Below are 25,690 nucleotides of genomic sequence, written 5' to 3'. Positions count from 1 at the left end.
GAAGCAAATTTTGAGCTTCTAATCAATACTAGTTCAAACTTATCCCTAGGCCCTGGTTTGAGTTCAGCGAAACACGGCTTCATTTAAACATGGGTGAGCTACGTAAGGGTTGTCAAACGAGGGTTGATTTAAACGGGGGTCCAGTTGAACGAAGGTTTAGTTAAATGGGGTTATGTTTTACGGGGGCTCAGCCAAACGAGGGTTTAAGCACGGGTCCAGAGCCTTAAATTGGGGGGAGGCGGCAATGCCAAAAGGAGAAAGTGTAACACCTCCCCCTCCACAATTTTGTTTAAAATAATTGGATTAAGGATGGGTTTGCTATCGACGTAACGTAACGCAACGGGAGATCAACTGGCTCACTTTGCCGCTTGCGCAAGGCATTGGGAAACTTTGTCGATGACGTGAGCCACTAAACGTCGATATCCGTTGGCCAATCAGAGGTGACCCCAGTCAAAGGGAAGGTTACGCAATCGTTGACTGTTCTATTTGGTGAGTTGTAATATTTTCGATTGGTCTTTAATACCATCACGGTGTTGTAACTTTGCAATATAAGATGAATGGATAATCTAAGCGTATGGACACCAACGTGAAAGACTCCTATAGAAATAGGACAAAAAAAATGTTAAAAAATCCTCTCTCAAGATACAATGTTCGAGGACGCACTTTAAATTACAATATTTGAGGATGAGGGAGTTATTTCTAATGTACGTTATGCTAAGGTACTCAAAAGCAATGAATAAGAAAAGGCCTAGTCAGTTGGCTTGGGAAAAACGCAAGATTTGCTGATACTGCAAAACTTATCCCAATCAAGGTGAAAAGCAGACGTGGCAAAAGATTGGCAGAAGATAAACAGTGCGTTTGGATGCAGTGGAAAATAAACTCTTGAGCCAGTTTGATTTTTTGTCCAAAATTTTTCTCTTTGAGACTAGAAGAGAGCTTAACCAAGTTCAGAATATGATGTCAAGAAGAACAGGACAAATCGGTACAGGGGGTGATAAATGGTGCTAGTATACCTAGCCCTAGAACAGGAAATGCATCTTCTAAAGAATATTACTGCTCAATGAACCAAAGGATAGTTGGCCTTATGGTGCCCTGCAACGGGTTCCACATGTGAGAAAAAATAAGTGTAACCAGGTCTCATGTCAAGGTAGATGTGAAAAATATACTCACTTTATTGACATAGACTTGGCGGAAGAAATTAAGAAGCGAAATTTCTGACTCCTGAACGGTATGAGGCGACACATGATTCTTAAATCTCTTTACAGTAGGTTGCTAAGCCACTTGGCATTAAGAAAGATACAACCTCGACCCATATAGTAGATGACAAGTCGGTATCTTCATCACAACTCTAAGCTATTTCAGTGGCACCAAATATGGCAGACATTATATTGCTGGCAGATGAATTAGAATCATTGTCAGGGTGTGTTTCATATAATGTTGTGTGGCTGCTAGGAATGAGGCAAACATTTATACCGTTGGTGAAGGGGTCTTGAAGCTCAGCGATGGAAATAAAATTATTCCATTTGGACGTATGTAATACGTATACCTCATTTGTGTCTCTGTCTCCGGGGAACACTGATAAGTGATGCCAACCTTTGCATCCTTATACAGGCCACAGTTCTGTCACTGTACAACCTTCTTGTCTTGGGTCTGCATTTCCTTGGGCTCTCCCTAACAGCCCTGAAACGTTTCAGTCTTGCGTTTATAACACACCGTGCCGTCTTTGAACAATTTTATTACGTTGATACGTTTCATTGTTTTTATTTCAGAAAACGATCGATTTTTCAGTCCTTATTTCTCGTATACAGTATTCAACAGTATAATTTAGGAAGGATTCTTAATATTTTTTGTTTTTTATCGGGGGGGGGGGCGATCGCCCCCCTCGCCTCCCCCTTGTATCAGTAATTGAGTTAAATGGAGTTGTTGCACGGGGCCCAGTAAAACGGAGGTTTAGTTTAAAAACGGTTCTGTCAAATGTGGTTGAGTTACAGATGGGTTGAGCTGCACAGGAGTCTAGTTGCACGAGGGCTCAGTTAAATAAGGTTGAGTTAAGGTTGGGTCCAGTTAAACGGAGTTCCGTTGCACAAGGTTTCAGTTAAATGGGATTGAGTGCATAGAAGCTCAGTTGCATGGGTTCATTTACACGCACCCCCTTTTATACAATGCATAACATCATTGCAACATTACCATGTTTTTTGAATATAACGCCTCTCACATTTTTTTTTTAAATAAAGACTTTAAAGTAATGTCAACTGTAGGGTGCACGTCCTGCCCGTGACACACCAAAATATTGCCATGTCCCACCGGTGGGACGTGTGCCCCACTTTGAGAATCACTTTTCTATAGCCCAGTATGTTGTATTTTTGTCTTTCTGTGTCTTTGTGGAATGAAAACATTCAATCCATTTTGAATTATATAAAAAAAAAACAAGTTTTATTCAAATGAAAGTAAGGAGCGACATTAAAACTTAAAACTAACAGAAATTATTTCGTATATGAAAGGGGCTGTCCCGTCTTCAATACCTCGCTCTTTACGCTAAAAATTTTTGTGTTTAAAAAAAATAAAGTTGTGTGACAGATTCAAACTTTAGCGTAAAGAGCGATGTTAAAACAAAAGTAGCTTGAAAAAGAGCTCTCTTACTTAGTGTTTGTTTTAAGTTTGTCTGGTACTTGTCTGTTATAGCGTCTATGTATATAGAAGCTAAGTAGAACCTGTTCCTCTGACTAAACCTAATGAAATGTCACAAAATATGATGAAAATATAATATTTTAGAAATAAATTTGGGCTATATATTTGCACATTAGGGGTGGGAGTGGGGGTAAAGTATAGCGGGTCTGCATGTAAAATGTGTTAGGTACAATTATCCTGCATATTATGAAGTAAGAATTGTTTTCTAATTTCAAACTGTCCAAATACTTAAACCCCCCCCTCTAATGTGCAAATATATAGCCCAAATTATATATTTCCCATCTATTCTGTAACTTGTTATTGTTTGTCTCACGCTAAGCTGAAAGAAACTAACGAAGAAACTGGTTCTACTTAGCTTCTATATAAATAGGCGTTATAACAGAAAAGTACCTTTTGTCTTTTCGCAATGTCTCGTTGACTGTAATGTGTATATATTTTTCTTTAATTCTCTACCGAGGGCAGTAGAGAAGAAAAATTGCCCCCCCCCACCGCGTGGATATAAGGATTGAAATGAAGTACGGAAGAACAGTGAACTAACAATGTTCATTGACCCCCTTCATCATTCAATCTTCTTTTAAATCTGTGGGCATTTATTTTTTCCCTTTTTTATAATACAATTTTTTTTATTACAAAAGCACGTAAATGTAAAAATTTCCTTTAAAATGAGCCCTTAAACAGCTCTCTATGATGTTCTGGTGCCCTGTTGTCCGCGGAGAAAAAAAATGAGAGGACACATCAGTGCTAACCATTCAAAAGTGATTTTCCATGTTAATTAAGCCAGGTGACAGTAAGTTTTCTGTATAGGGTTTCGACCATGGTGATTCCAATGATGTACTTTTTTTTTGATGCAACACCATTTGTACGGGGTTTCAAAATTCCCTTAAATTTATTTTCAAAATACTATTTTACTGTTCAGACTAATTTAGATAATAATCTAAATCTTTCTCACTTACCATTTTTTTTGACAAGTTTTTTAAATTTTTGGTTGCTATGGGCCATGGTTCATCCTTTACTAAGGTTGCAGCTATTGTGCAACCCTGATACAATATCAGCACATTTTGGTACTTGTGCATTATATGCTACACACGAAAGAAGTCAAGTTTGGTCAAAGCTAATGAAATAAAATAGAATGAATATATAATAGTTTAGAAACAAATTTGGGCTATATATTTGCACATTGGGGAAGGGGGTGGGGGTATAGCATAGGATATATTAAATACGTAACCTAACCTAGGTACCTTCCCCTCCTAAACCCCAAAAAATAATCGTTTAAATATTGTAAACTTGATAAGAAACCTCGCTTTGCAATAAATTTAGATAACAAATACCCGTTTGACGGGTCTCGATTTCTGGTTTGCTTGTACAGTCTATAGCGCTGTGTAGCATAAAATGCACCAGAACCCATATTTTTCCTAACTTAATAGGATTTTTTTTCTCGTTTTAGCTCTGATTATTCTGTGTTGGTATTCGCAACAAATGTTTTCTGTTGTTACTTGGAACATTAATGGGATTAGATCAAATAAGAACTATGACACAGAGCTCAAGAAGCCTTATGACATAGTTTGCTTTCAGGAAACAAAAATAACAAGTGAGTTATTAAGCTATTGTGAACATGTTTGTATAGGCATTTTTCGTTTATCCCGTTTTTGGAAGAAGGAACTCTGAAAGGAGAGCATAAATTAATAATATTTCAGGATTTCAGGAAGGATACCACAATTCTCTAACGAATCAGTTTCTTGTTTAATTTAGAGAAAGAGTTATTTGTATGATTACCTCCTACCTAATATTCTTCTAATATGCTTCTCTAACGCTCAATCCTAACGAAATATACCAAAGTAAGATAAACATATTATACTTTAGAGACAAATTTGGGCTATTTATTTGCACATTAGGGGAGGGGGGGGGTAAGTTATTTTAGGTGTGCAAACCTTATGTCTTAGGTAAAATTTTTATACATTTTACTTTTTCAGAATTAGTTTATAGTTTAACACTGTCCAAACATTTTAACCAACTAATGCGCAAATATATAGCTCAAATTATATATTTTCTATCTGTTCTGTCATTTGTCTTTGTCTTGTCTCACGCTAAGGGGAAAGAAACTAACGAAAAAAAAGCCGGTTCTATAATGCGTCAATAGATGAATAACTTGAGCAGTAGGGGGTTTATCATAACAAGTACCGAGAAAGAAATTGTTAAATTGAATTCCTCCTGGGAAACCATGTAGTTGCCCATGGTTCTTCTGGTCCAAAGAGCTGCTTTACTGAATTAATTTCTTAGGAACATAGTGAGTCTGAGCAAGAATTGGCTTTTTATTTTACCTAAATTATTTACTATTTTGCACAAAGTTGTTCACTTTACTTCATCAAATCCCATGGGGATACACAATTGGAAATGGAAACAGTTTTGGTCTTGTTATTAAAACTAGCAGTCGGTGGAAATGACAGTTTGTAACTAGTTAATATGCCTTCGTTTGGGATCTTTGCTTTGTAAAATTATGTCAAGTAGTCTGAGCTAGGGGGCTTAAAGGAGGGCTTCGAGTTAGGACAAAATTTAATTTTTTCTTTTGAAGAAGCAAGGACATCCAACTAGAAATATTGCTTGCCCCTTGGGCCTATTTTAAGCCTGTTTACACAAGACACGCGATTTTCTAAGATTTTCCAGTTTCAAAATCTTGAAACTACATTATGTAGTTTCTAGAGCATTACATCACTTTTACCAGTGTTGCCACGTTAAGCAATGCTTATCAGCTAGATTTGATGACGCTTTTTGCCCATGAAACTGGAACATTGCGTCAAGCCAATCTTTTTTGGGCGAAATAACCTTCTTTTGTTTGTAATTATTTTGTTTTTTGTTTTAACATTAATAAATAAAAATAAATAATAAAATAAATAAACAGTTTATTGATTCCCTGAAGCAGCTTCACCTTCAAAAGAAAGCTTCGCCTTCTTGAGCTGTTTGATGCCATATGTTTTTTAAGCGTCATGTTTAGCTTTTTGTGTCACGTTTTCGTCAGTTTTGACACGTGGAACAGGGAAAATAAATAATCAAAGCTAATCAGCTAGATTTGATGACGTTTTTTGCCCATAAAGCTGGAACATTGCTTCAAGCCAAGCTTCTTGGGCTAAGTAACCTTCTTATGTTTGTAATTTTTTTGTTTTTCTTTTTAGCATTAATAAATAAATAATAACAATAATAAAATAAATAAACAGTTTATTGATTCCCTGAAGCAGCTTCACCTTTAAAGGAAAGCTGCGTCTTCTCGAGCTGTTTGATGCCATATCTTTTTTAAGCGTCACGTTTAGTTTTTTGTGTCACGGTTTCGTCAGTGTTGGCACGTGGAACAGGGAAAATAAATAAGCAAAGATAATTAGCAAACTCTGACAGCGTTTTTCGTCCTTTAACTTTCCGACATATGCAATCGGTTGATTTCTAAAGAAATATACACAATTAGAGCTACACCTTTGATGATTTTTCACCCATGTTTTTTTTTGTTTTAGTGCCAAATGCTACCAAAAGCTGCATAACTGTGTGTTGAGGTCTGTTTTTATTGAAACTGGAATTCCTCATCTTTTCTAGTTTTTCAAGGTACAAATGGTTGTATAAGTTGCTGCTTAACCAATTCAAACAATCAAATTGTATTTTCACTGTCCTCGGTACTTTAAGTGTAAAAAAATGTAAAGGTATATTAACGAAACCATTGAAATAATTAACGAAAGCATTAGAATGGAGCTAATCTACTGGGAATTCAATATTTACCCCACCCTCCTTCCCTCTTTACCAAATCTTAATAACTCCAACTTTGATCCCTTCACAATTCATGGCTGACCCTGACTTGGTCTAACTGGATATGCCTGCCTTCAATCATGAGAATTGCAAAATATTTTCATCAATAGTATGGTTTTCTTGAAACCCAAGCACCTATAACAAAAAGGCAAGCACAAGCAAGCAAGCATATACGCATCTGTAACAAGGTAGGCATATCAACTAAACATTTAACATATAACATTTACACAGTTGCAAGAAAGCAAGACAATAATCTTTATTCTCTTTCCTTCAGTAGATTTAGATTTTGAGCCCCTTTCGTCCCTTCACATGTCTACAGTAGTGTTTGGTGTGCCCGGTTTGTAACTAGTTGAGTGAGTTGGTCTGGAGATGACACAGGGAATTATGTTCTAGCATCACTGGGTTGTGTGTAGTCCTTTCTACAGATGTAGCTGCAATAAGAGGTGTGTAGGCATGCCATAAGGTTTTTCAATCCTATTGGAGATGGTGGTGAACGTTCTTGTTGTAGCAGGCGTTTTGGAGGCACAGGCAAAATAGATCTTAGTTTTCGGCTCATAACCAACTCAGCTGGGGAAGCGAGTCTATCAACTGGTGTCTTCTGGTACTCTAGCATTGCCAGACATGGGTGTTTTTGGTGCTCTATGGCTTTGATCACTACCTGTTTTGCAGTTTTGAGTGACGTGTCACTGAATCTATTGGGTTTGGGATATTTGTGGTTAGATAGATTTTGGCCACAACTCCATCTATCCACGAAGTGTTTGAACGCTTTAGATGAAAATTTAGCTCAAATGTCAGACATAAGTTTCTTTGATATGCCATATCTAGCAAAATGATCTTTTAGTTTTACAATCGCTTGTTGTGGGTTGTTTATAGTAAGCTTATCTATTTCTTTGAATATGCTGTAGTAGTCAGCGGCGACAAGGTGTTCGTTCCCCAGAAATTCAAAAATGTTAGTTCCAGTGTGATCCAATGGCTGGGGCGGATGCAGAATTTTTTTAGGGGGGGGGGGGGTAAAATAGGTTGATCCGAAATTTTTTTTACCGGGGGGCGCAAAATAAGTTGATCCGTTAAACTTGCGTTAGGAACAAGTTTAATTAACGCATAATTGAGTTAATTAAGTAAATTACACTAATTTAGATTACGCTAGGGGGGGGGGGGCTGCCCACTTCGCCCCCTCCCCTGCATCCGCCACTGTTCAATGGGTATGTGGGTATGGGTTAGACTATCATGGTTTCTTTAGTTTGGTTACTGGGCCATGATAGCAAAAGTTATGGTACAATTCAGTATATTTGAACTGATATTTGTATTTTTTCATCTATAAATAATTTTATTCACCCTGAACTTGTTCGGCATAGTCAAGATAAGAGACAGACAAACAGTCACCTATTTTCTGTTTTACGTAAACAAACACTTACGGATTCCAAAAGTTGGACAAAAACATATCTGTGTGTATCAAGTCTTACCGACTGAAAATGAAATGCTAACAATGAAACAATAATGACACATTGAATTCGTGCTGGTCGGGAATCTAGTGGAATCAAAACCAAAGCCAACCACCCAGTTTGAATTTCTTCAGTCTGAAAATTTTTAATAAGGAAAAAAAGCTTGCAATCTTTTCAAAGATATTTGATTTTTAAAGCAAGTCCGATTTCTGACAACGATATCGACTATGCTTCAAACTTTTGGTTTTCTTCTTTATGGTTTTATAAGTGTTATAATCCCTTGTTAAAATATATAGAAATATTTTTGGAATTACCAGGTTTTTGTTCTTTCCACGATTTAATGTCTTTTCATGCTAAAGTCTTTTCAAAAATATTTGATTATTGAAGCTAGTCCGAATTCTAACAACGGTATGTTCTAACCTTGAGACTTTTGGTTTTTTTTTTAAGGTTTTATAATTGTTGTAATCCCTTGTTAAAATATATAGAAATATTTTTGGAATTACCAGGTTTTCGTTCTTTCCACAATTTAATGTCTTTTCATACTAAAGTCTTTTCAAAAATATTTGATTATTGAAGCTAGTCCGAATTCTAACAACGGTATGTACTAACCTTGAGACTTTTGGTTTTCTTTTTTTAAGGAAGACAAGAGAATTATATTAAAGTGCTTAGTGCCATCTACGAGAATTATATAAAAAAATCAAGTTTATTTAACTGACAGAAAGGAGCGACATTAAAACTTAAAACGAACAGAAATTATTCCGTATATGAAAGGGGCTGTCCCCTCCTCAACGCCTCCCTCTTTACGCTAAAGGTTTTTATTGTTTAAAAAATACAGATGTGAGAAAGAGTCAAACTCTAGCGTAAAGAGCGAGGCGTTGAGGAGGGGATAACCCCTTTCATATACGGAATAATTTCTTTTCGTTTTAAGTTTTAATGTCGCTCCTTACTTTTAGAAAGAAAGCTTGTTTTTTTATTTAATTTCTGAACGTTTTTGAATTAATGTAGGTTTTGATTTTGGCTCATCGCGCATGAATAATTAAAACGAAATTTGTCTATTAATTTTACTTTTTTTTGTTAAATGGCTTTCTCGAAATTTTGATGTGAGGATTTTGAGAAAAAAGGGGCGGAGGAGGAGGAGGCCTAGTTGCCCTCCAATTTTATGATTACTTAAAAAGGACACTAGAACATTTAATTTTATTTACGAGCGTTTTTATTAGTAATAAATGTACGTAACTTATGAATCAACTTACGTAACGAACTTCTATATTCATATAATTTTATTACGTATATTAGGGAGTTCGCCCCCTAGTCAATACCTCGCTCTTTACGCTAAAGTTCGAATTTTGTTCCAATTATTAAAGAATGACCCCTTAATCACAAAGTCAGGTGGAAACGGCCAGAATTGCCTATCCCAATTCTTGCTAGGCCAAACCACAGAGGGTGCCATCAGGGGGTGGAGACCTGCGTGGGTAAATATATTTCCACGAAACATCCAAGTGAAAGTCAATGTAAAGAGTCCAACCCATTCTACGACATCCCCGGCAAGCGATGCGTTGAAGGTTTCATCAGCACCTTCTCTGAAAAATTGGTAAGCTAAGGTACTACTTCGGAAACATAGACAACCTCTCAATGTAGGGTGCTGGATCTGCGTATGGGGGAGTGGGCATCATTTTAAGCACCCTATCAGTGAAGTCACTTTTAGAGTGGGAACCTATCTCAAATAGAGTAGCAAGAGCGCGATTCAAAGGCCACCTATTCAACATATCAGTTATTGTAGTTTATGCTCCAACCAGAGACGCACCGGAGAGCGAAGCAGATTTTTTTTTCCAAGTTCTAACTTGTACGCTTAAGAAAGTCCCAAAACGAGACCTCATCTTTATTGGAGGCGACTTTAACGCCAGAATTGGGGGAAAAGTATCCAATGCTGAGTCTGCCATTGGCCACTTCGGTCTTGAAGATAGATGTACCAGGGGATCAAGACTTCACTTTGCCATGACGAATGATTTGGTCATTACCAATACCTTATTCAAACACAAGCCCAGCCACAGAGCCACATGGCATTCAAGAGATGGTAGAGCAAAAAGCCAGATTGATTACATCCTCATGTCCCACCGCTGGAAATCAATGGGAACGAATAATAGATCGTACATTGAAGCAGATACTGGGTCGAAGCATGGGATCATCTTCTAGTCAAGTTAGATCTAAAATTACGACTTGCAGCACGCCCAAAGAGGAAACCTCCACGAAGATTTGATACCAATCGCTTCGATGATCCTAGCATACGACAAGCATTCTGCTTAGAGTTGTCTAACCGCTTTGAAGCTCTCCAAGTGCAAGTGAACAAAGAGCAAACTCAAGATTTGGATGAAGAGTGGTTGACCATGCGCAATACAATCCACGAGGCTGCGGAAGCTACGATAGGATACCGCAAAAGACTATCCAAAAAGTGGATGTCAACACGCACAATTCAGTTGGCTGAGCAAAAGCAACAGATATCGGAGTTGTTCAAACGCTTGAGAAGAGAGTGCCACCAGTCGGCTAAAAATGATAAGAACCAGTACTGGGAGAAAATCGCTGAAGACATGGAAGCCGCTGCCTCTAGATCGGACTCCAGGATGATGTATCAGCTCCTAAAATCAATCAGGAGTAAATCACATAAGCCTACTAGCACATCTGTCGAAGATGAAAGCGGCAATTACTCTCGAATAATACCGAAATAATAAATCGCTGGAAGGAACACTTTGACAAACTACTTAACCAGCACCAACTCTCCACAGCAACAGATGATAATCAGCGCTGCCATAATCCAAGTCGTAGCCCTGATGACCTGCAGGGACCAAAATCTCCCAGTAGTATTTACAATGGCGTGAATGTGGCTCCCCCCCCACGTTAAAGGAAGTCCAACAAGCAATCAATTGCCTTAAAAGCAATAAAGCCCCTGGTCCTGATGTCATTCCGGCTGAACTTTACAAGTATGGAGGGACAGCATTCGTCAGCAGGATTCATAAACTAACTTGTATATCGGAAGAAGAGATGGTTCCACAGGATTGGGGAGGTTCTATCATCCTTCCAGTCTTCTAAAAAGGGCTAAAGACAAAATGCAGCAATTATCGCGGGATTTCTCTCATATGCATTGCCTCAAAAATATTTGCAATAGTGCTACATAATCGTTTTCGGACCAAGCGCAACGCAAAGACAAGGTCAAATCAAGTGGGATTCTGCCTAGGCATGGGAAAAGTTGACCAACTATTTGTTTTAAGACAAACCCTTGAACACTGGGCAAAACACCAGAAACCAACAGTGTCTCTATTTATATGTTTTATTATAGCTTTTAATTCGGTTCTAAGTGATGGAATCTGGAAGGTCGTGATAGAGGATGAAGCACCAGGCAAAATAGTCGGATTTATTCCAAGCATATTAACAGCATACACAAGCCCAAATTCAGATCGATGGAGAACTGTCCTTGATGTTCCATATTGATTTTGGTGTTTGACAGGGATTTATATTGTCTCCCGTCTTATTTAATTTTGTGATCGACTGGATTATGACCAGAGCAATGACGACTTTTTCAGGCATTGAAGTAAGTCCCAATTTTGTGATCACCGATCTAGACTACGCCGACGATATTTGCTTGTTAGCTGAATCTGGTCCAGAAGCCCAATCTATGCTATCAAAGGTGGCTGAAGAATCCTCTCTGGTCGGCTTGAAAATAAGTTCCCTTAAGAGAAAAGTCATGGTGTTCGGTATATCATCTCAAAACCCCCCAATTTTACTAGAACAGTCGCCCATAGATGAGATACATGAATTTAAGTACCTAGGCTCTCTGGTAGACCCAATAGGAGGATGCACACAAGAAATACAGTCAAGAATTACTTCAGCAACTGGAGTCTTCGCCCAGCTAAATCACTCTATGGAACCAGAAACATTTTCGTCGGAAGACAAGAATAAGGATTTGCCAGGTCCTTGTTCGGTCTGTCTTACTATACGGCTGTGAGACATGGACTATAAAAGCATTCGACATTCAAGCCCTCAACGTATTTGACCATTCATGTTTAAGGAGAATCATTGGCACTAAACTCCGTGATCGTGTGAGCAATGTCGAACTCGGCAAAATCTGCTATCAGCGTTCTGATTTGGCCACTATAATTAAACAAAGAAGACTCTGATGGTTCGGCCACACACTTCGCCGCCCACACCACACCTTTGTCAATAAAGCCCTTAGATATACACCTCTTTCGGGATGGAAAAAGTGACATGGGGGACAAAAGAAAACGTGGCTCGCCTGTATCAAGGCTGACCTAGACCCAAGGCTTGGTGGCTTCAAGAAGTATGGACGAAGATGGGAAAAGTCCTGGCTCGATTTGATTGAGCCACTCGGAAACGACCGAGACTATTATCTTACTACAATGATGAAGCTACTGGACGCCAGGGAGAGTGGAGATGCTTGAGTCCTTCTACAAGTACAAGTAAGTACAATTCAATCATACACGTAATAATTTCTGCTCGTTTTAAGTTTTGATGTTGCCTCTTTCTTTCAGTTTAAAAACTTTTTTTTTCATTTAATTTCTGATCGTTTTTTTTAAAATAATGCTGAGAAATCTGGTGCCCCCTTCATAACAATGTCCCTTCCCCCATGAAAACTTCCTCCATAGGAAGATCCTCCCTCGTAATTCCAGACCCCCCCACTACCAGAAAAAATCCCCCTGAAAACTTCTGTATACTTTCCAATAACCAATAGTATATGTAAACATTGGGCAAAGTTCATAACATTCAGACCTTCCTTCGGGGACTATGGGGAATTAAGTCATCCTCATAAACATATTTATTATATTTTTCGACTATGCTGAACAAAATGGCTATCTAAAAAATTTTGATCGGGGGACTTTGAGAAAAAAGAGCGTGGGAGGGGTCTACTTGCCCTCCTCAGATATTTTAGGACAATTGGGTTGATACGATCATTCCTGGGGGAAAAACGACAAAAAAAGACAAATAAACACGCATCCGTGATCTTCCTTCTGGCAAAAAAATACAAAATTCCCCATTTTCGCAGATAGGACCTTGAAACCTCTACAGTAAGGTTCTCTAATACGCTGAATCTGATGGTGTGATACTCATTAAGGTTCCGTGACTTTAGGGTGTGTTATAAGGAAAATGTGGGATTATAAGAGGGTTTTAGGGGGAAAATAAGACAAATTTTCTCAGGTGTGCCACTTTTGATGGGTAAGCTTGATGAAACTTATCATCAAGACCAAACTTGATGAAACTTGTGTATTTGAATCAGCATAACAATCTGATTCTTTTGATGTATCTATTGGTATCAAAATTCCTTCTTTTATAGTTTCCACCTTAACTGCTGCAGTTAAGGCGGGAAATAAATTTAGCAGCTGGTTTTGTATTAAATTTAGGTGTTGGGTCCACAGAATACTCATTTATAGTAACTGCAAGTGCAAAATTTCGTTTTTTGGGTTTTCCTTTAGATAATGTGTTGGATAAATAACTGATTGTGCAGGATAAATAACTGACTACATTTGGAAAAATAGGTGGCTTATATAAGAGGAATGACGTCATATGGTGTTGACGTATATGACGTCAATGTAATTTTTTACGTACATAACGTCGTTTTAATTTTTGATGCCATGACTTACATGACGTCATTGTATTTTTTTTATTGTATAAAGTCATTGTAATTTTTACTACATGACGTGATTTAAAAAAATCAGGGTCTTAACGATTTTTCCTTAGATTTCTGACCTGTCTAGATCTTTTTTTTTATGCGAAAATATCTCAAGATACTAATTTTCCCGAAAAATATGGAGCCATTTTTGAGAAACAGAATAAATAAATATAGACATACACAATTATATCTCACATATAAAGATAGTATATAAGGTCAGTCTAGTTAATGAAAAAACAGGATAAAGCCTATGGCTTTTTCTTAATTGCAATAGTAAGAGACGACCTGGCTACAACCTACAATTATGACGTCATTGATCAATCTTTAACATAAAATATGCAGTTTTTCGGGAAAAATTGATTCTATTTTAAAAATAATTTGTTTTAATTACAAAAATTTTTTAACCCCATTAATTTCCTTTAAAATGAGCTATTGAACAACTCTCTACGATGTTTCAGTGCCAAGCTATCTGTGAAAAAGAAAAAAAGGAAAAAGATGCCGATTAGGCAGAATGCATGAATGCTACAGAGTGCCGTTTAGGTAGCTGCCACTTTTCTTAATTTTCGAGCTAATATATTTCCATTGCTGTTCAAGCCAAGGGAAAGAAACTTTCTTATATAGGGGTTTCGGACAAAGGGGTTCTAATGGTGTACTTTTGTCAAGATTTGACTTTATTTTTAGGAGTTATGGGATATTATATTTCTTATCATTGGACGTGCTCGTCTCTTACTAGGTTGCTAGCTACCGCTGCAACCCGGATTAATTGCTATCAATATTCCTTCTCCTGGAGTCGGTTACTTTTGGGCCGAGTTGTAGAGGCCCTTCCCCATTCCCTGTTTAATTAAAAAAAAAAGTTAAACGTGATCTTTTAAAGGGAAATGATCCTTATGACACGCCGGATTGAACTAGGAAACTCAGCTTCATCCACTACGCTATCGTAAGGTACTGGGCTATGTGATTTTTCTAAGAATCTATTCCCACTTTTAGAGTCAGTTACCAAAACATTCGTTCTTTAAAGTTGGTTACTATTGGGCCGAGTCGCTCTTTACTTATGTTTAAAAATATTTTATTTTTAATTACAAAAGGCACTAGATGTAGCAATTTCCTTTAAAATGAGCCACTATACAGCTCTCTATGGTTTTCCAGTGCCCACCTAGCTGAGGAGTAAAATCAAGCGAAAAGAAGAAAAGATGCCGTTTGTGGAGAATATAGTGGTTAAAGTAAATTTTCTTAATTTTCAAGCCAACAAATTTTCCTTGTTATTCAAACCAAGGGATGTTAAGTTTGTTATATCGAGGTTTTGAACAAGGCAGTTTTAATAGTATACTTCTTGTTTTGATCTGAATCTTTTTTTCAGGAGTTATGGGTTACTTTAGTTTTTACTATTGGGCGTGATCGTCTCTTACTAGGTTGCTAGCTACCGCTTTAACCCGGATCATATTGTTAATTTTACAACTTTAATTAATGACGTCATAGTCCAAGTGGCAAGCACCACAGGCCTTTAACCGAAAGCTTGGGGGTTCAAAGCCACCCAGGATCATTTACTTTTAATTTGTAATTCAGCTGTCACTAAAACCAAATCAGTACTATATCATTAACTATAATCCTATACAGTGGTTTCGGACAAGGCGGTTCTAATGGTGTACTTTTTGTTTTGATCTGACTCCTTTTTTAGGAACTATGGGTTTTTATATTTCTTGACATTGGACGTGATCGTCTCTTACTAGGTTGCTAGCTACCGCTGCAACCCGGATTAAGTTGAGTATGCAATTTAGTATAGGCAAGAGTTCGTTCTTTATTATACTACATGAGATCCTCTTGACTGACACATTTTATGATGAACTATGTCGATCCTTTATATAAACTTTACTGACCTATACTTTACAATTCAGGAATTATTCTAGTTTCAGTTGACACATTCGTTCTTTATTGTGAAATTTAACTTACATAATTCCCATCTATAATTGACTAGACCCATCCTTCATACTATTCTAATGGTGTGTTTTGTAGTTCAATTACTAAAGGCTATAGTTTGTTCTTTAATATATTCTTTAAACTCCTAGCTAAATGTAATAACTTGAATATAAATTAATATGGGCAAGAAGTCTTTCTTTATTATATTTTTTGATCTTCTTTAATGTAAATAATTAACCAGACCGATTCGTTATATAATTTTTATAGGTTTTAGTGCATTAACGAATTATTATCAAGTTTTATATTTTTCTTAAATCTCCGATAGTACAATGGTAAGCAATCCTGCTTTTGACACGGGTGACCGGGGTTCGAATTCAAGTTAGAAGTAATTTTTAATATATTGACTTCAAACATAACTGTACAAGACTATACTATAGTTAAGTGGCCTATAGTATAGGCAAGAGTTCGTTCTTTATTAAAATTTAACATGAAACCATTAACAACCTGATTACAAACAGGAAAAAGCCTACGGCTTTTTCGTCTTTGAAATAGTAAGAGACGAACTTAAAATAGCTAAACTAAGTCCAATGTATGCAATGGTTTGTTATTCCAATGATCGTCTTTTAATGTAAAATTTTAAAAATAATTTGTTTTAATTTTGATTGCTTCAAAAATCAAATATCTTTGAAAAGACTGCAGTATGAAAAGACATCAAATATACAGTTTTTAGTGGAAAAATTTAATCTGCTTTAAAAATAATTTGTTTTAGTTACAAAAGGTTTTTCACCCAATTAATTTTCTTTAAAATGAGCCATTGAACAATCTCTACGATGTACCAGTGCCAAGCCATCTGTGGGAAAGAAAAAGAAAAAAAGATGCCTTTTAGGCAGAATGCTTTGGTAGCTGCCACTTTTCTTGATTTTCAAGCCAATATATTTCCCTTGCAGTTCAAGCCAAGGGACAGAAAGTTACCTATACAGGGGTTTCAGACATGGCTGTTCTAATTGTGTATTTTTTTATCTTACTCTTTTTTTAGGAGTTATGGGTTATTATATTTCTTAACATTGGACGTGACCGTCTCTTACTAGGTTGTTAGCTACCGCTGCAACCCGCCCCCCCCAAAAAAAAATTACTGAATTTTTACATAATAATGGATAATTTTATAAGAACCTAATTGACAAATACCATTTATGATGAACTATATCGATCCTTCATGTAATTATTCAGACATCATAAATATTTTTGCAGTTTGCAGTTAAATAAAATTATTATATTTAAAATTTCAGGAATTATTCTAATTCAGTTAACAAATAAGTTTTTTGTTGAATTCTCCCAAAAATTACTGCACTTTACATAATAATGGATAATTATATAAAAAAACCTAATTGACAAATACCATTTATGATGAACTATATCGCTCCTTTATGTAATGCTTCAGACATAATAAATATTTTTGCAGTTTGCAGTTAAATAAAATTATTATATTTAAAATTTTCAGGAATTATTCTAGTTTCAGTTAACAAATAATTTTTTTGTTGAAACCCCCCAAAATTACTGCATTTTACATAATAATGGATGATAATATAAAAAAAAACCTAATTGACAAATACCATTTATGATGAATTATATCGGTCCTTTATGTACATTAACACACTGCATTTTGATTTAATCTTAAGGAAACATTTACTTTTTAAACATAAATATCTTTGAAAAGACTGCAGTATGAAAATACGTCTAAAATGCAGTTTTTTGACAAAATTGATTCTACTTAAAAAATTTTATGTTTGATTACAAAAGGCACTAGTTGTAGCGATTTCCTTTAAAATGAGCCATTATACAGCTGTCTATGATTTTCCAGTGTCCAGCTAGCTGAGGAGTCAAATCAAGCGGAAAGAAAAAAGATTCCGTTTGTAGAGAATATCGTGGTTAAAGTCAATTTTCTTCATTTTCAAGCCAACATATATTCCTTGTTATTCAAGCCAAGGGACGGTAGTTTGCTATATAGAGGTTTTGGATAAGGCGATTCTAATACTTTACTTCTTGTTTTGAACTGAATCTTTTTTCAGGAGTTATGGGCCACTTTATTTTTTAATATGGGGCGTGATCGTCTCTTACTAGGTTGCTAGCTATCGCTGCAACCCGGACAAATGACGTAGGGTGAAAATAGACTTTCGTTGAGGTCTGTGTCATCATCAAAGTCGAATAACGGACTAGTGCAATGCACAAAATTTTTTGTTTCTTTTTCTCCGTCGTTACACTCCATTAGGTGGAGCCCGCAAAATCTGAGTCGTTCGGACATCTCCTTTATGACTTCACATCCCACCTTTTTTTAAGTGGAACGTTTTTCCTTTTTCCTGCGAACCTGATTTATTATTATCCATTGATTTCGCATTATCACTAGGGTCTATGCTGGAATTTGGCCATATAATATATGTTGGAATTATTGGAAATAATTCCACAGTAGTTTGCAGCCTGAGAAACACAGTTATCAATAGGTGATTCTAAATTACGATCCATAGTCAGTGTATTATGTCAGTAACAAAGTACAGAAGCCTCTTTAATATTCTAAGCTACTGCTAAAATATACTATTATGTATATATATATATATATATATATATATATATATATATATATATATATATATATATATATATATATATATATATATATATATATATATATATATATATATATATATATATATATATATATATATATATATATATATATATATATATATATATATATATATATATATATATATATATATATATATATATATATATATATATATATATATATTAGCTAATACTAATATATGCTATAAAATATAATGAACTACTATTTAAACCTGTCTGTCACAAGGTATCCAAGTCGTGACAACCCTTGGTATGAAAATAGCCAAGAAACTGGTGTTTATTTCTTATTTATTATGCTCTTATTTCTCGTTCAGGCATACGCTTAGAGAAGGACCTGCCGAGAAGGAAACATGTTATGAAAACAATTCATGCTTCCTATTATGCAGATTAATTGTAGCTAACACATTTTAAATTTAGTCCATCTATAATTTACCCCTCCCCCCTTAATGTGCAAATATTCGGCCCAAATTGTATATTTCTAATGCGTTCTGCCACCAGTCAATTGTTTTTCTGGTTCTTGTTTTGTCACAGTTTATTCGTTTACAGGTAACCGAGTTGAAACAAGAGAGACGCATTGGGAGAATATACGGAAAATATATGATTTTGGCTATATATTTGCAAATTAGGTCGGGGGGGGGGGGGTTAAAGCGAAGTGGGACTGTATGCAAAATGGGTTAGCTATAATTATTCTGCATATTATGAAATATGAATTGTTTTATTAACATTGTTGCCTTCTCTACAGGTCCTTCTCTAGACTTACACCCTCATTTAAGTCTTTTGCATTTATCTGTAGGCTTTTATTTGCTCCCCAGTGGAAAGCCGCAAGACTAATTCCAGGAATTAGGTTGAGATTTGCTGAGTTCAAAAATTAAATACAAGATGATTGGGGAAAGTGAAATTGATCAAGTATTCTCTTGCAGATACAACATGAACTGAATGCGATCCGTTTAACTGAAAAGAGGTTCTTAATGGACACTCTGTTTTTTTTTCTAATAGTCGATTTTGATAATTGTCAAAAGCAAATGGAGGACTTATTTCCTGCCTGTTAATTTGATTTCTTTTTACTCAGGAGATATGCTGACAGAGTCAATAGCCCTCGTTGATAATTTCTCATCTTATTTTGTCTTTTCAAGGAAACGGACTGGCTATTCAGGTAAACTTTAATTCTGTAAACATTAATGCTATCTATTTGTAACGCTAATCTCTGAACAGATTGAGATGTGAGACTAAAAATCTTAGATGACTCTAGCAAATCTGCTGTTGGGGCCACTCCTTTTTGCTTACATTAAAGCACTCTTACCAAAATGGATATTTCGTAGTGATATTTTCACCAAGGGAACAAGCTAATAGAAACTTGAGGGTTTTAGTGTCCTTTCAGGTAGACAACCTTTATATAATAAATAAATAAAATGATCAAAATAAAATATAATATAAAATCCAAAATATGATATAATATAAATGATATATACTACTACTACTACTACTATTACTAACAACTCACAACAGCACCAAGCAGCCTGAGGTCAAAACAGCTACGCACGCTCCTCCTCCATTCTGAATCTATTCAAAGCCTTTCTCTTTAGAGCTTCCCAGGAAGTTCCCGTTTCCCTTAAATCTTTCCTTACGGCATCCTCCCAACCCAATCGAAGATGACCTGCTTTTCGTGTAGCCCTACACCCTTGGCAGAAAAGGACAATCCCTGGCAATCTGTCATCCTTCATCCTCAGAACGTGCCCTAACCATCTCAACCTTTCTCTCAATATAGCCCTAGAAAGCGGGATTGAACCACACTTTTTGTACAGCCTGCTGTTTGAAATACGATCAGTCAGGGGGGTACTTGAAGCAATCCGTAGTCAAATTCTCTGGAAAACGTCTAGCAAATCTTCCACCGTTTTTCGGAGCGCCCATCCTTCTGAACCATATTTGACCACTGTCATCACTGTAGATTCCAATATTCTAGTCTTGGTTTGCAGACATATCTTCCTATTCTTCCGAACTTTTTTTCAACTGTGAAAAAACGCCCTGAGCCTTCGCTCTTCTACTTTTAACATATTCACGGCACCCATCGTCTTTACTGATAATACTGCCACTTGCTTGTCCACTTGTCCCCTTGATTGATCTTTATAAGCTTGTCCACTTGATTAATAATACTGCAACTTGGTTGTCCGCTTGTCCACTTGATTGATCTTTATAAGCTTGTCCACTTGATAGATCTTTATAAGCTTGTCCACTTGATTGATAAGCTTGTCCACTCGATTGATCTTTTAGCGACTTATTCTTCTTAATATTCATTTTCAAACCTATTCTTCTTAACATTAATTTTCAAACCTATTCTATCACCCTGAACTCGCAAAACCTCTAAAAGTTCATTTATTCTGCTAAAATTTTAATCTAGGATGCTTAAATTAACAACATAATCTAAGTCCAGGAGAGTTTTACTTCCCTATTTGATTTTGTGTTGTGTGACTGCCTTTGCTATGCTCCTTAGGAATAATCCTTCAAAAGGACCCATATTAATGAGAATAGAACACAGCCCTACTTAGCTTCTGACTTAATACGAAACCAGCTACTAATCTTATTTCTTACATTAGCCACAGTGGTGTTATTCTCCTACATAATGCTAATCACTTTAATGTATTTGTCTGGTATAACATACGAGGATAAAACCATCACTGAGGGTCTTCTATCAACAGAATAGAACGCTTGACATTATCTATAAAACTGAGGACTGAAGGTGTTTGTTGACTCAGACACTTCTCAATTATCAACCTAATAGTTAAAATTTGGTCAGCACATCCTCTACTCTTCCTAAAATCGTACTGTTCTTATCTTAAAATTTTGTCAATGTACTGGTCGCAAAAATTTTTGCCGTTTTATTTTTCTTTTGTCGTCAAGTTTTTTTTCATTATACCTTAAAAATAGTTTGATAGTAGGGTTAACGACAAAGTCTAACCGCCAAATTTGCAGAGTCTGGACTATTCTTTCTTTCTATTACTATGGTTGTCACTCACAGCTATTGCCATCTACAACCTGCGTATGCTAAGAATTATATAGAAAGCATTTTGATAGCATGGCCCGTAGATAAAACATTGTCCTGTAATGGCGCAGTGGGTATGATCTCATCTTAAGATATTTTTTTCAAAAAAAAAAATATTTATCACAAGCCCAAAAAGGGCTAAATTCGGACTTCGGAGTCGACAAATCATATTGTTACATTAAAACTGGCAAAAATGCAAAAAACAACAACGAAAAAGAAAAATCATAATGAATAATCATTGTCAGTGAATAATTTCACTGTAAAAAGTCAATCAAAAAGTTAAAATAAGAAAACCTGGTCAAACTAAACTTAAACAAAAACGATTCAGAAACAAATAAAAAGGCAATAAGAGAATAAATACAAAAAAGAATGAGATATACATATAAAAATTAAAAGGGAATCTAAAAAGTGTCAACAATTAAACGGCAAAAAGTCAATAAAAAAGTTAACAATATAAAAAATGGTTAAACAAGGGGGGAGGGGACAAAATAAGTGAATAGACAAAAAAAAAAATAAAACGAAATATAAAATATATAAAAATTAAAAGGGACATTAAAAAAAAGTGTGGGAGGGCAGAACAAGAAAATAAGTGCAAGAACTTGGGCAGCACCATCAGCCAATAAAAAAAGGGATGAACTAGTGGGATATTTTATTCATTTTTCCTGTGAAGAAGGGGGCAAAAGTTTTTTCATATTTGGAAGTAACGCAGTGAATGGGGGACAAAACAGGGAGGGGCTCAGAAACAGCTCGAGGCTGCCGTAATCTGGATGGGGATTGACGTTTGGGGAAAATACCTGCCGTCCGAGGGTTTGTTATTGCATTTCTTTTTTGCAAAATGGAGGCACAAAGAAACCCTCCTGCGCTCAAGGGTTTCCAAACTAGATTTTTTTTTTTAGGAGCAGAGAGTATGGTACCTTGTCTTATTGAAAAATTATTCGCAAGGCTCCTTTTTCGGAGGCTCCTTTTTATTCGCAAGGCTCCTTTTTTCAATTTTTTCCGATTCTTCGCGAGAGATACCTGTGTGCCAAACTGGACAAGCATATTCGAGATGTGGGCGAAAAAAAAACGTGCAAATCCTTAACTGAGTTATCCTGAACTCAGCCGTAGCAACATACGACAGGGCTCAGAATTTGATTCCGGTTATGAGATTACGCGAAAGCACCTCCATACTAATCCATAGAAGAAGAATAAGATAAAATATATTTTGAATCGCCAAAATACTGCTCGCCAAAATACAAAACTACTATCTAGTTCCCTAATCTTTTTATTTTTAGAGTTCTTATACCCTTCGGTGCCATTTTAGCTGTTTTTTTTTTACATAAAAAAATACTGATCAAACTTATTTAAAGGTTTGCAACCTCTTGTTGAGAACATTCAATTTCAATCGAATGAGACGCCTTCCGAGTTTCTTTGACCACCCTTCTATAAAAATTGACTTTGAAAAAGGCTTTTAGCCTATTTTTATGGCCATTTACTTTTTGGCCCTACTTTTTTTTCTCTCATGGAAGGCCTTGGGCATACTTAGGACCTTCCTTATACTCAAGATCTTTCCCTGAGCTGATAAAGTAAATATTTAATTTTCTTGAAGGTGTTGCCACTTACTGTAGATCATCATGTACACCTGTTCGTGCTGAAGAAGGGTTAAGCAGCATTTTTGGTGGAGATCACAATCAAAAGGTTGAGGACTATGCTGATTTGATTGATTTTACTGATGAAGAAGTAAAAGATCTTGACAGTGAAGGCAAGTGTTTTATAACTTATCATTAAGTTAAAGTAAGTATATTTTACAAGAACCAAATATTTTTATTCTTTTTTCGAAGCAGAAGTGCCAATTTGATTATATAAGCTTAGAATAAATAAATTCTAAGCTTAGACATTACTGTTTTCATTGTGCTGGTGAGTTGCACCAGCAGAATGGTGATGAAGAAGTAAAAGATCTTGACAGTGAAGGCAAGTGTTTTATAACTTAGCATGAAGTTAAAGTAAGTATCTTTTACAAGAACCGAATATTTTTATTCTTTTTTCGAAGCATAACAGCCAATTCGATAATAAGTTGAATAAATAACTTCTAAGCTTCGACATCGCTGTTTTCAGAAAAAAAGGTTAATACTGCAAACCCGTTCTTCCCAGTGAACTTTATGACAAGGCTGAGGACTTCTGCGAGAACCAAATAGTTACTTTTCGAAGCAGAACTACAAAAATATCGGGTAACGAGTCAAATAGATAAATTCTAAGGTTCGACAGTCCTGCGCTGTTCCACCTTCCGTCTGGGGCTAAATGAAGAGTAGGTCCTCCCCGAATAGGATACGACTAAAATTGATTTTGGGTAGAGCCGATTAACTACATTTCCATATGCCAATCTATGTTCTAGTTCTACTACGTAGACAAAAGATTTCACAATGTTAGCTACAGCATATATACAATTTTGGTGCTCATTAGCTTGGACTTCTAAATAATAACATCACCTTGCAGGACTGAGTCAGGATAAAGTTGCACCAGAACAATACTAAAGACAGATATTTCTCCCTATCGGTCGCTTCAATGAAGGGGGAAGAAAGGCCTGTGTCTCCTAGATGTTTTGCCATCCCCTCCTCTAAATTTGGGACAATTTTTTTTTAGTGCATTTCTATTGAAAAATGTTTTTTTTGCGATTTTCAATGTAAAGTAAAATTGTCCCCCCTAAATATTAAAAATTTCATTTGCTCCTCACCAAATTTTTCGTGAATTAAAACCACTATCCCCCCTTTTTAGCCTATTTTCTTATATTATTTTATTCGTTCAAATTGAGTTATAGCTTTGTAAAACTGCACTTTTCTCTAAGCCTGTTGGTGCAATTCCAGGAGGGTGACAATGATTAAGGAGTTTGGGAGTCCCATAGAGCAAGGACTTGTTATAACTCAAGACTCAATGTATTCCTTAATAATATATGCTCTCCAACATTAGTGAAGAACAAGTTAACCAAGACGTATTACTTCTAAGGGCTCTTGACATTGGGCAATCTTTCTACACATTGAGATTTGCTTACGGTTCCAGTTTCAAATCTTAATCTTAGATATACATTCATATATTAACAATAAATATAAGAATACAGTATTTGGTCTGATGCTATAAAAAGGAAATGCATATTAGTTAACTTAAGTACATAATGAAATACAAAATAAAAGTTGTTCCAAATTATAGTAAATAGTGACATGTCTAAAGTTTACTTTTTCGCTAAAGTTTACTCTTTCTTCCTATTCTTTAAGAACGACAACTTAAACACAGGGGCCGTTGTGTTAGAATTTAAGGTATTTATAAAGCACTGTAAAAATTTCGGGTTCCTTCCTCCGCCCCCCCCCCTGCCTGTTTTCGGAAAAAAAAATTTCTTCCTATTCTTTAAGAACGACTGCTCAAACACAGAGGCTGTTGAGTTTGAATTTAAGGTATTTTTAAAGTATTGTAAAACTTCAGTGTAAAGCGTAGAGGGGAGGTGGAAGGTTTGAGGAGGAGCAGACCTTTTTATATGCGGAATAATTCCTGTTCGTTTTAAGTTTTAATGTCGCTCTTTACTTTCAATTTAGAAAACTCGTCTTTTTATTCTTATTTTTTTTAAAAAAATTTTCAGTTCGTCTTTTTTAGTCTACCCAAGGTTACCTTGAATAGGAGGAGAGCTACCTGACTACCCTCAAACTCGATTATATTAATCAAAATTTAACTTTTAAACAGCAATGTCGCGAGAAAAAGAGCTCGTTTAGTGTAATTACTTTCCGAAGTATAACTATCAAAATAAAATTATATTTTTTAGATATGAGGGCAGGTTTTGCCCCCTCAGGCAGAGGGGAATCTCCAGCATTTTTATTGGGGGGGGGCAAGAGGGGTCCATATCTGGATCGTCAAAGGACATGGGATGTATAAAATGTTTTTCTCCGCATCATTGGGGGGGGCGACTACCCCCTGCCACCCCTAAACGACGCCCCTGCCCTCAGGTCTTACGGTGCATGATTTGTGTATCCCTTTTTAAAGGGATATATCCCTTTTTAACATGAGGAATATTCCTTTTTATTTATATTACCTTTAGGTGTCTAATACATCCTGAATTTCATTGCATAGTGTTTTTTTTTTGTGAGAGTTTAGTTCCCTGTTTCTGAAATTATACAGTTTTTTGGGATTTATTTTAATAGATTTTCGGGGCATCTTGAATGTATGATATTCTGGACACTATGAAATCATGTATTTTGCTATGTTTTTATCCTTTTCTCCCTGCTTCTTTTTACGTTTTATTATTGCCTATTTTTATTCTTTCTTATTTTTCATTTACATACTCAAAAGTTTATTAGGCAAGTTTTGTTGAATTTATATTTAAAATATGAAGCGGCAACATATGAAGCGGAACATTTACAAAGAAATTGAAACGTGCTCTTGTTTAGATTATATTAGGCAAAACCATGTCCTAGGGGATGGGGGGCTTAGGGTTTGTCCCCCCCGCTCTAAAAAAATTGTTCGACTCGTAAAAATGTAAAAAATACATATAAT

At 35.9% G+C, this 25,690-nt stretch overlaps 2 protein-coding genes and 1 long non-coding RNA gene across 4 annotated transcripts in view; all 3 read left to right on the top strand.

The window, feature by feature from the left end:
* LOC148943330 (DNA-(apurinic or apyrimidinic site) endonuclease 2-like) overlaps window positions 1-22,945 on the top strand; it is a 31,247-nt gene extending 8,302 nt beyond the window's left edge. Inside the window, exons 2-4 of the mRNA XM_089101725.1 lie at window positions 4,133-4,276; window positions 19,211-19,294; window positions 22,767-22,945. Coding sequence (XP_088957851.1) covers window positions 4,165-4,276; window positions 19,211-19,294; window positions 22,767-22,945 — 375 coding nt within the window. The 5' untranslated portion in view covers window positions 4,133-4,164. The remainder of the gene's footprint in view (window positions 1-4,132; window positions 4,277-19,210; window positions 19,295-22,766) is intronic.
* LOC148943326 (centrosome-associated zinc finger protein Cp190-like) overlaps window positions 1-25,690 on the top strand; it is a 651,851-nt gene that overhangs the window by 427,881 nt on the left and 198,280 nt on the right. The gene's annotated exons all lie outside the window — the stretch shown is intronic.
* LOC148943328 (uncharacterized) overlaps window positions 1-25,690 on the top strand; it is a 406,409-nt gene that overhangs the window by 288,720 nt on the left and 91,999 nt on the right. The gene's annotated exons all lie outside the window — the stretch shown is intronic.

Source organism: Artemia sp. Qi Xiang Cuo, chromosome 15, assembly GCF_049724085.1.
Source record: "Artemia sp. Qi Xiang Cuo chromosome 15, ASM4972408v1, whole genome shotgun sequence".
Taxonomy (NCBI): Eukaryota; Metazoa; Arthropoda; class Branchiopoda; order Anostraca; family Artemiidae; genus Artemia; species Artemia sp. Qi Xiang Cuo.
The sequence above is the reverse complement of the archived record's forward strand: the minus strand, read 5'-3'. Positions and strand labels throughout refer to the sequence as shown.